The 12,052-nt window shown below is 42.9% G+C and overlaps 1 protein-coding gene across 1 annotated transcript in view; it reads left to right on the top strand.

Moving 5' to 3' along the window:
• nrxn2b (neurexin 2b) overlaps nucleotides 1-12,052 on the top strand; it is a 611,205-nt gene that overhangs the window by 177,489 nt on the left and 421,664 nt on the right. The window contains 1 exon segment of the mRNA XM_030338327.1: nucleotides 6,662-6,679. Within this exon segment, the coding sequence (XP_030194187.1) occupies nucleotides 6,662-6,679 (18 nt within the window).

Raw genomic sequence — 12,052 nt, 5'->3', positions numbered from 1 at the left:
ATATTAATGAGGAAGGCGTAATTGAAAATATCTAAGAAGAGTAAGAAGAATATAAAGAAGAATGTTCGCAATCTCACATGACCTTCCCCCGCTTCTGGCGTCTGTAAGCTAACTGTGTAGGGGGTCATCCCTATGTTCCCCGGGTCCTATGTTCCCCGATCGGGGAACATAGGACCCTTTTTTTTTTTTAAAAAAAAGGTTCCCCTATGTTCCCCTGTAGCCATACATACCGGGGAGCATAGGACCCTTTTTGGGAGAAGCGGGGAACATAGGACCCTTTTCCCAGAAAAGGGTCCTATGTTCCCCGCAATCTATCAATCTTTAAAAATATTTAAACTTTGACGCGACATTCGCGTGATGACAGCCAATCGGCGTTCAACAGCGTTGCCACTGAGTGACATGTGTAACGTAACAGCCAATCAGCGTTCAACCGGCCAACTCAGTGCAGCGCAGTCCGGGGTGAACTGCAGCATGGAGGAGAAAGTGATTGTTGCCGTTTGCGACTCCCGGAGCTCTTTATATAGTATATAATATAATATAATTGTATAATAATATCACGGCCAAAAGCTCTGTGCGCCTCCGGATAGCCGTAGCGCGGGGAGCTCTCGTAAGGCTTGGGCTTCTCGGGGTTTGTTTACCGGCATATGAATAGACTGCGTCAGGTTCTCCGACGTCTCTCCCTCTTCCACAAAAGGTAAAGACATGCAATGGTAGTTATCTCGGCCGGAATTTGGCAGTAATGGTGGAAAAAGCCATGTTCCCCGGGTCCTATAGACCCGGGGAACATAGAACCCTTTTTTTTAAAAAAGGATCCTATGTTCCCCGGTCACATACATATCGGGGAACAGGACCCTTTTTGGGAAAAGCGGGGAACATAGGACCCTTTTTTAAAAAAAATGGTCCTATGTTCCCCAGTCTCATACACAGAGGGGAACATAGGACCCGGGGAACATAGGACCCGGGGAACATAGGACCCGGGGAACAAAGTATCCGGGGAACATAGGACCTGGGGAACATAGGACCCGGGGAACATAGGACCCGGGGAACATAGACACGTTCCCCTGTATAGACGCCATCATACTGTACAGCTAGCATACATACCGCTCATAGTGGTCAACGCTAGCTGTGCAGTTGCTATCATACTCTACAGCTAGTGTACATACCGCTCATAGTATTAAATGGTAAATGGACTGCATTTACATCGTGCCTTTATCAAAGGGCTTTACAATATTGCCAGTCAACCATGCAAGGTGACAGCCAGCTCGTCGGGAGCGGTTAGGGGGAGGTGTCTTGCTCAGGGACACCTCGACACTCACGCTAGAAGGAGCGGGGGATCGAACTAGCAACCTTGCGCTGAGCTCCCCCAGCGGTATGTACGCTAGCTGTACAGACTCCATCATTTTGTACAGAGTGTTTGTTAAAATATAGCTGAGGCCAAAAGGCTGTACTTTCTCAGTTTTCCGTTAAGTTTATTTTGGAACCATTAACTTCTATATGGATTTCATCAATATTCAATAAAATTGATGCTTTTGAACTCAGGGTAAACTATTCGATGAGTGGGATAAAAGGATGGCTTAAAGTACCACAGCATTCGCTGGATGCTTTTATCCAATGATTCTTACATTACGGTGAGTGCGTCAGTACATACATTTTTAACCATTCGTCTATTCGTCTGTCGGACCAAGTAGGACCATATTTAATCCTATCTAGTACCTAATCTGCAAACCTTGACCGAAAATATCTCAACCTATCCTTTGTTTTGCCTGTTCTTAATCCTGGTAGGTTGCCTGTCCAGACATCAATGCTTTACAGGTTTGTTAATCTGCAGGATTAATAAAAAAAAGGATCAATCGATCCAAATAGAAGGGTTGTGTCTGTTGAATTAGCCTCCCAGCTTAGCAGTTCAGTGTTTCCATGGCGGCAGCCAAGGGGCTCAGCTGCCGTTGATTAGCTGGGTTTTACTAAAATTTCTATCGTTTTGATGTATTCAAAAGTCAGATATATGAGACAACGGCCAAATTCCAGTAGCCGCTTTAAGCCCACCATCGCTTCTTAAGTGGCATGTTCTCTTCGATCGCCGTGCCCACTTTCCCAAAACGCAGCGAGTAAGCGAAGCAACTCAAAGTGCATTCATTACACCCATGAATCCTTTATTTTCTACACATCCAAATGTAAATCACATCCAAATGTAAATCACATCCAAGTAAACTCAATACTTTCTCTCTCTCTCTCTCTCTCTCTCTCTCTCTCTCTCTCTCTCTCTCTCTCTCTCTATCTCTCTCTATCTCTCTCTCTCTCTCTCTCTCTCTCTCTCTCTCTCTCTCTCCTTCTCTCTCTCTTTCATCCTGTCTCGATCTTCTGACATTATCACTCCTACATGCCTTGCTCAGCATACTCAGACCCACTCCCTCACACACACACACTGATAACACATAATGGAGGAATGGGATTTGAGATGGCGTCTCGGCGAATAAATCAGGATTGAACGGGCGTGGGGATGAGGGGGGATGACATCCCCTCGGAGACGTCTCCACAGGGAATGAATCAGCCGTGCTGCGTGTCACAGCAGATGACACATACGTACGCTGGCACGTGCACACACACTCACGCACACACACACACACACACACACACACACACACACACACACACACACACACAAACACGTAATAGAATTGACCATTTGCCTTAAGAACTATACTTATTAACAGGCGGATGTAAGATTGTAATTTCCCTTGTCACCATCTGTATTTGAGGGTTACAACCTTATTATTACCCCCTTATGCACATAAATCTGTACATTGGGGATTCCAAGTATTGTATTAGCACCCAAGCATGTAACATGACATGCTTTATCAGTGTTGTGCAATCATAGTAGAGGTGTCAGAATAAATCATTTCACAAACGGATTGCGATTCTTCTTCTTCTTATTGTTACTTTATGTTTCTGAATCTAAACACACCTACGAAAAATATATTTCTTTTTTCCTCTTGTCTTCGATTCTGCCTTTTTTTGTTCACTTCATGGCAATCAGTTGAGGAACTTATTCAAATTAAAAAATGCATAAACTTAATCATACATTTAGCCTACTCTGCGTCCATGCCATTTTTGCCCCACCTCTTTTATTACCTTGCCGCAGTGCGGACTAGATCCTGAAATGATCAAGAATAGATTGTGAATCGAATCGGGATCCCAAAAATAGATATTGAATCGTGAGAAACTGAGACTTTTTAACTCTTATATGGCCCCCCATCATGCTTAGACATAACAGGTGTCTCCTACCCCATCTTCGTTGTTAGCACATGTTTTTATGTGTATGTCCATATATACATGCTTGTGTGGGTTTGTTTTCTATGTGTGTATGTGTGTGCATCACTGTGTGTGTGTGTATGTGTGTACATCCTTGTTTGTGGGGCCATGTGTATACATACTTTGTGTGTGTGTACATCACCATGTATGTGTGTTTTTGTGTGTATATGTTTGTACATCCATGTGTGTGTTTGGGTGTACATCCTTGTGTTTGTGTGTGTGCCTGTTCTGTCTTCACATTTCACGGGGGTGGGAGCAGGTCAATAGCTTGGCGGGGATGATATCACATAAAAAGAGAGCGGCCGATTAAATCAGTGGTAGACAAGGGTCAGCGATTCCCAGCACGGTTCCCAGCAGGGTTCCCACCGCGATCCCTTTCGGAACCCGGGGTCACAGGTCATGGGGGGGGGGGGGGGGGGGAGGGGGTCTACTCGGAGGCTCAAAGTTAAACTCTGACAGTTCCTCCCGTTTATTTTCTCTTGCCACATCGGTTGTTCACAAAGCTAGCATTTTGTCGTTAGTTACCTGCAACAGTCAAAAAAACTAAATAATACAAATTCCAGGTCCCTTTCAAATTCTGTCAGGTTTAAGCCATGATCCCCTGGATCAAAGTAGCTAGCTTTTTATTCTTTTGTTCTGCGCTCATCTTTCATCTTCCGTGCATTGTTGTTTACTTCCAGACAAATAAGAGGCCATAAATAAGTAAATAATTCAAGATGAAAAAAAACACCAATAAAAAACGACATTACTCCTGGCATAAGCCCTGATCGTGTCGTTTGCGTCGGGAGGAGCAGGTGTTCTGAGAGGATTTTAATACGAGTGATGTTATTCTTTTTACTACCGGAGCCTAACTGTGGTTATTTACCGCACCATCGGGTTACTTCAAAACTTTACAACCCCCCCCCTCCCCCACCACCCTCAGCCCACCCTCTTGCGTTTCTATCAGCTGTCAGGAATAATACACCTCCTATAAAACATTATACTGTCGAACCCGCTGGTATGACCCAGCACTAAGCTCCATAAAGGGAGGCCAGGCTGACGCGGAAGATATAGATATGTGTGTATATATTTTCCCGGCTTGGACACTATGTTATGAAGACTGAAGTTTATGTCTTTGCTGTAATATTGATGTGTATTGTTGTCGCTGAAGACAGAGGGCTCTATTCTGTCAGCTACTTCAACTACCTGGTTTATTGCGCTATTTTGACCCTAGCTTCTTCAAGTCGATATTTTGACCACTTTAATTGCTTCATCTAGCTGTTTGAAATATGTATTTTAATAGGCGGTTTTAACCACCACTACTTCAATTTTAACAACTACTTTAACTACTTCAACAAACTACTTTTACTAGCTACTTCACCAAGCAACTTTTACTAGCTACTTCAACAAGCTACTATTACTAGTTACTTCAACATGCTACTTTTACTAACTTCTTCAACATGCTCCTTTAACTAGCTTATTCAACAAGCTACTTTTAGTAGCTACTTCAACAAGCTACTTTTATTCTCCACTTAAAGGTACAGTGTGTAGAATGTCGGTGGCCCCTAGCCTTACAGGTTGCATATTGTAATTGACTGATTTCTCCCTTCACCCCTTCCTTTCCAACGACTATGGGGGCCTGTAGCGGCCTGTATTGTGTGGGGTGCTAATAGGTCTTTGTATACGACAGCATTGAGGAGCCAGGTGTCAAGTGATGAGATTGCTTGATGGATATAAGAATTGTGTTTAATTATCACTCACTTTAAGTTGAACGATTGTTCTCTTTAATTTTTCCAACGTCAATATTATATAAGCAACTTTTGAGTTCAGTACAAAAACATGGCTTTTTTCGACTCAAACACAGAATTCTTTGAAACATGGACTCATTAAAGAATGCACACTTAATCCCCGTCTTCTGGAAACTGCCATTCGCTACATTATTTGACACTTAAAAAAAATTGAAACTCAAATTTAATCATCCAAATACATAGGAAATTTGGCCAGCGCTGGATTTCGACGGACATAGACATAGGACTCATAGTGTAACAACATGGTGTGGCACAGAATAATATTTTCATGGGATTATACACTAATTAAAACATATTTTTGAATATTCTGTAAAAATATATAGATATATTCAAGTTCCGCAAGATGCCACATGTTATTTACAATGTACGTTTAAGACACTATTTTTTAGAAGCGATTACATTTTAATTTATTTTCCCCACCTCTTTCATCATTTTTATCATCGCAATTCCTAAATTGCTATTTAAACTGAACATTTTTCACTGTGCCATCTGCAAACCATCTGCTTTGTAATTCAGTGGCACAGTTGAAGTCGCCTAATATTCTGTTTTAATACATTTCACAATTTTCAGATGAGGTAGCTGAAGAGCTACCTTCACACACACACACACACACACACACACACACACACACACATACACACACACACACACTAGAAGTTGACCATGCCAACCAAAACCAATGTTTCCACTGAAAGCATGCTCCTTTATAGAACAAAACGTGTAACCTTCTCTCTCTCTCTCGTCTCTTTTTCTGTCTCACTCTCCCTTTCGTTTCTCTCTCTCTCTCTCTCTCTCTCTCTCTCTCTCTCTCTCTCTCTCTCTCTCTCTCTCTCTCTCTCTCTCTCTCTCTCCATGTTGAGCGACTATAATCAAGGAGACACGGGGGTAACACCTGTTGTAGGCCAGCCTGCCCATACCAAAACATATTATTTTGTATGGGTGCACCCTTATTCCTATTGAGCATTGTGTGGGTGCAAGTGTGGTGTATGTCCCTGTGTGTGTGTGTATTGGTGTGGACACACCTCTGCACAAGATTACCTATACACCCACCAATGTTCTTCTGGTAGTGCATTGAGAGGACAGAACAAGAAATTATGGCACCGGTTTTGACCTATTTCTTTATTTTTCTTTAACTTTCATTCCCTCCATCATCCAGACTATTGATCCTTCTCATTGATGGTTTCTTTTGTCATTGAAGATGTCCCTGAGGAAAAAAAACGAAAGAAGATGGGTTTGGGCCAAGGAAATGGTTCTTATAGAGCAAGGGGAAGAGGGAGAAGGAGAAAATGAAAATATTCAGAACTGAAAATGTTTCTTCTATTAATTATTTTTTTAAGTTTGATAAATTATTTGGGGGCACCATGTTGGGCCATTTCCTTCATCTGTATGTGTCAAGGTTTTCACTCAGAATATATCTTCTCACTGTCTCATATAGCTCTCTCTGCTAGAAGTGAATAGGTTTCCTCTGTTTTACCTTTGGGGATGCCTGATTTTTTAGGTTTGGTTTTGATTTGCTTTTAAAATGAATTAATCTCCCTCTCCTTCTCTCTCCCCTCTCCCTTTAGGAGACTCATCGCAAGTTGGTAAGTCCACTCCCAATTATTCCTTTTCTATTTCTGTCTCGTCGTTCATAAAGGTGTCTGCTTATTTCACTGCTCCAGGCAGTTTCGCTGTGATCTGTAAGTGTTGAAAAGTGCTGTGTCCTATTTCTGAATGCACCACAAAGTGATACCTATAAATGCATTGGTACACACAGGAACACACACACTCACACACACACTCACGCACACGCTACGAGAACAGGCCTTCTGACTTACTTTTATGATGTTGGGAACAGCTCGCTCCATTTCTAATGTTGTTTACAAGCCTGTCAGAGCCCATGGAAAAAGAACTCGATGGGTTTAAAGTGGTCAAAACGGGTCTAAACTGGTCCGATTGTTGTTAGAAAGTGTGCAATCACGTTGCAAATTGAATTCTGGTCCGAAGTTGAATTTGGCGCGAATGACTGGCGTTACATCTGTTGTCTGCATGCTAACTGCACTCTCAGGAACTTTTATTTGCTACCAGCCGCTTGTGAATCACTTTTACTACTTTTTGTACTTATGGCGGATTTGCGATTTGGCAATATCTGCTAGTAAATTATTTAGTATTACTTTGAGATGGGTTGCGTGTGGGGGGGGGGGATTGGGACATATGGTTGGTGGGTAGACTCTGAATGGTATTGGACAAAGTAAAACAAGACTTGCGTGTGAGCAAAGTTCCACCACTTCCACCACCCATTTCCTCCTTAATTAGCTGTGCTTTTTCTCCAGTGATCCGAGGGGGTAATGTGTTTTCATTAACTCAAACTCTGCTATCAGTTCTCAAAGTGCTAGAGCAAGAGGCAAGGCCAGGAGACCCAAAGTGTTTGGTTACAGCGATCTCGCTCAGCTCAGCGTCAAGTTCCTCTGCCCAGAAACCTGGTGTGTCCTTAAAAAAAGATGAACAAAAAGTTGTTATAAATGTGCTGACGTTTTGCTAGCGCACTAGCTTTCTATCAGCGAGCTGTAATGCATCGCCGGCAACGGTTTTTGGGGGGGGAGCCATTTTGAGGTCGCGAGAGAGGCAAGATAGGCGGATTAATGAGGCGTTGCACACAAATGGACCGTAAAACGTGAGGTATAAACAGGATTGAACAAACAGTGTGCCGTAATCTACTCTGGTGAAATCCCGCTTCTGATAAAATGTTATCTCTGTGTGTGCCATCCGCAATTATAAGGGCTGTCATATGCATACACCGCAGAAAGAAACCGATATCCATCAGGTAAAACATGCAAGTCATATTGGAGACATAAGGATAGAGTAAGTTCACGAAGAATTCTGAGGTGGTTGGACACAGAAATATTCCTTGCTGCACCCAAGACAAACAAGCATTCCCTACTGGCGGTTTATAAAATCCATGACCGAAAAACATGACTACTTGCTCTGGTTTTGTTTTGTTTCTTGTTTGCTTCAGGCAAGCATTGGCATTGAATCCGGTTTCCTCCTAAGGAGACGATGCAGCCAGGTATACAGAGAGACCCACAGCCAGACATACTAACAGTAGCACACTGTTTGACTCACTCATCGAAACGATTGGCGTTAAATGAAACAGCTCCATAGATGGGTTGGTCTTTCCTCCTCTTCTTTCTCTCCCTAAGCACGCACTCTCTCTCTCTCGCTCTCTCTCTCTCTCTCTCTCTCTCTCTCTTGCTAGGATCCACTTTATTGACTAATTTCCATCTTTCTAAGTCAGGCATTATTATTTTGCTTTAGTGGGAGTGTCATACAAAATGTACTTTTTTTTTAAGTGCAAGACCTGGTGTGAGCTATCAGCCTTTTACGTGACTCAGAGACGGATCATAGCTTTCGCTAATAAATGAGCAACTTTTATCAGCGCATTCATTAGGGTGCTCATTACAAAACCAGCCTTCCGTTTTAATAGTCATATTTAACCTGGCTACTAAGTATACAAGTCCAATTCAAACTGTGTATTACATCCTACGAATAATAATAATAACAACAATTTATAGGGCCCTCATGTCACAGGCCATTGAAACTGTCATCCCTTTTTGATCACAAGTTGTGGTTTGCTCCGACTGCAACTCCTGTCAACCAGTTGATCCAGTCCACCTATAATCTCCTTCCGGCCCGCGGAAACTCCCACACTTTGTTCCGTCAAATAAAAAAGAGATTTTGACATGGCCTCCAAAGGCACCACGACACTAACAGTAAAACAGGGGGGGCCTTTAAATATAGATGAACGGAGCAGAACAACACAACGTCCTCCCCATTGGAAGGACAAGCATTGTTTGAATTGCGTGTGACTCTTCCGGCGGAACAACAACAGACTCGCTGTGTGTTTGGTCTCAACAGCCAATGTCACGAGACCCAGAGTGTGTGGCGGCGGCGGCTGCCTCCACATGTTGAGCAGCAGGGATAATGAGATGGCCACCTGAGATAATTAGCGTTCAAAGCCTCCTGAATGTTCCGGCCGACGTCCGGCGGGGAAAAGCGGTTAACCCCGAAAGCGATTAAATCGCCACTCGTTCTAATTTTCCCAACATTTGAGGCCAGTGGAAATGTGTCGGGTTGTCTTGTTGTTCGTTTTTCTTTTTTTGTCCAAACCAAGATGAGAGCTTTTAACAGAAATGGACGCAGCCAGTCGGACAGGAATAGCAGCAATTAGTACACTTTCAAGGACGGCATCCCCCAAAAAATGTCCCTCTAAAAAAGAATTATCTCATCAATGATGAAACAAGTTTCTCTCTTGACATCAGCAAACGCTAGCATTCTAGTTTGTATGTGTTGTTGTGAATATTTATGAACTGTCGGCCAAATTCACGACACAACGATCACTACAATGAACAGCCATTGTTTTCTCCCCTCGTGTCTCCGTAACATTATGAACGCCTGCACTGTACCAAAACATTCTCAGCTCATTATAATTTCCGTTTGTTCAGCACTTGCTCATTGTAACTAACGAGCGGTGAAAAGTGACAGCTGAAACCCACTTTCCCTAACTAGAGGCCAGATGAAGCCATATATATATATATTCGCTAATAAGTAAGAACAAGCCATTTCAAAAGCTATCCATTTGTGACATCACAAGTGGGAGTGTCAGTCTATCCGTCTTAAATATTTGCGGACAACTTATGTCACAAGAGGCCAGGTTTTGAAAGATCAACAACATATCTGATAAAATGGGATCCTTTCAATTGCAATAATGTCAAGCTATTTCAACTTCATTGAGCAAACGCCAAAAAACGATTTAAACAAATGCACCTCACACTTTTGAAACGGAGCTATGAACAAACCCAGCCAGAGTCGGTGCCCTTATGCAAAGATTAACAGTTTCTACTTCCATTAACCTCGACCTAATTGTGAAAGAGAGCTGGCGAAGAATCCAACCTCTGTAATCCACATTATCAAAGCGAACGCCTCATGCCTCCTCCACTCTGGGCTGCTGAGTTCCTTCTCCTCTGATCTGCTTCATGCCGTGTTAATGCGTCCCAGCATACTGGCCTTTCTAAAGATGGTGTACCACCACACTGGATGCAGTGTAGCGTTTGATTTGCATCATATTTTCTTTCTTTCTTTCTTGTGCGCGGACTGGACAGCTTAGGCAGCCCGTGTGTAGTGGAAACTCAAGGAAACAAACAAGAAACTGAATTAGAATGTTTGGGTGATTTGCGTTTATTGACAGTAACATGGGTTGAATAAGAGTTTTTGAGTTTCACTCTCAAATGTAACAACCACAACTACCTATTGATTTTGTTGCACTTCTTAACCCTGGTCCCTGCTATTATTACCTACACGTCAATCTGACCACAGGCACAGCTGGGGGTCAGTGTGTGTGTGTGTGTGTGTGTGTGTGTGTGTGTGTGTGTGTGTGTGTGTGTGTGTGTGTGTGTGTGTGTGTGTGTGTGTGTGTGTGTGTGCGCGTGTGTGCATAATGATAGGTATATGCAAAGGACAGGTATCTTGTATTATTAGCTTGACTACTAAGGAGAGACAGTGAGTCATGAGGGCGAGAGAAAGAGAGGGAGGAATAAGATAGAGAACATAGAGAGAGAGATGACAGAGAGATGAAAGAGTGAGATAATAACAGCAAGAGAGAGAGAGAGAGAATAGGAGAGCTACACTCACAGATCCAACAAACACAAGCACATCTGAATACAGACACAGATGCAGGCGCTTGAAAACACACACACGCATAAACACGCATATACACACACACACGCTCAGGCGTCATGCTTGTGACGCAGAGATACAATAAACAGCTCTGTCAGGGAAACAGTGTTCCCGAATAAGTCCTCATCTTTCCCAGAGGCACCGACTCGGTAAGTTGTCACACCTGGGGTCGGAGGTTAATGATGTAACTTAATAAACAAAGGTCCTTAAGTATTTGTCTCCTTGCTTCTAAAAACAACATGAGTTATGTTCTATGCAGGTCAGGGACAACGTTTGCCACATCCGTTCAGGAACTAATTTCCTGTTTCCTGTGCTTCTTGTGCATGGGAGGAGATAATTTCCTGTGCGCCTCCTCTCCTGATGTAGTCCATTTGGTGTCAGGCAATCAATGATCCCCTGGCGTCTGGCACATGCACGCACACACACACACACAAACACACACACACACACACACACACACACACACACACACACACGCACACGCACACACACACACAAGCTCCTTTTTTTTAGCAAAATGTAATAAAGTAAAAATAAATACATCTGTAGTCATACAATCATATTTCCTTCACCCTCCTCCTTCCCTAGTGGAAAAAAGTATCAATTTCAAACTTTACTTTGAAGACATGAAGGCATTAATGTACCCCACGATCAGCAATTTTCACCTTCAATCAAATGTTGTATTCCTTGGTTGTCCTCCCCTGTTTCCTTTGTGTTCCTATTCTTTTCAGAACAGCACATTTAGCCTTCATATCTATCTTTGAATATATAGTATAATATATTGTACTGTACAAAGCCTGACGGAACCTGCATTCTAATTCGATCACGGCTCCGGCCCGGGTTCCCAAATATGATTTCCCAGACAATTTGTTTAATACCAGTGGGTAAATGGAGCTATAGGCTCCCTTCACAGTGCCATTAGCCCATCCCCTATGTAATCACTACTGTTGTCTTTCGGATCCTAATTCAATTACCGCCAGCCGCTCCCTTTATTTATTTACTTCATCCTTTCATGGCGGATAAACACGGACGGCGGCATCATTATGTTTGGCATTTAACGGCCTCAGTAGCTAGAAACCAACGCAGAGATTGCAGAGTGTCCCCTTAATAGGGGGAACTTGTTTGGTTCCGTATCATGATATGTTCATAATATGTAATGTGTATAACATAATTGCGTATCTGGTCTGCACCGTGTTTAGGTCGGGTCGATGATAATAAGTGCGTGCTCTCAGTGGAGATGCGTT

Source organism: Gadus morhua, chromosome 17 (genome assembly GCF_902167405.1).
Source record: "Gadus morhua chromosome 17, gadMor3.0, whole genome shotgun sequence".
In the NCBI taxonomy this organism is placed as follows: Eukaryota; Metazoa; Chordata; class Actinopteri; order Gadiformes; family Gadidae; genus Gadus; species Gadus morhua.
Note: the sequence above shows the minus strand (reverse complement) of the source record. Positions and strands in the feature narration are given on the sequence as shown.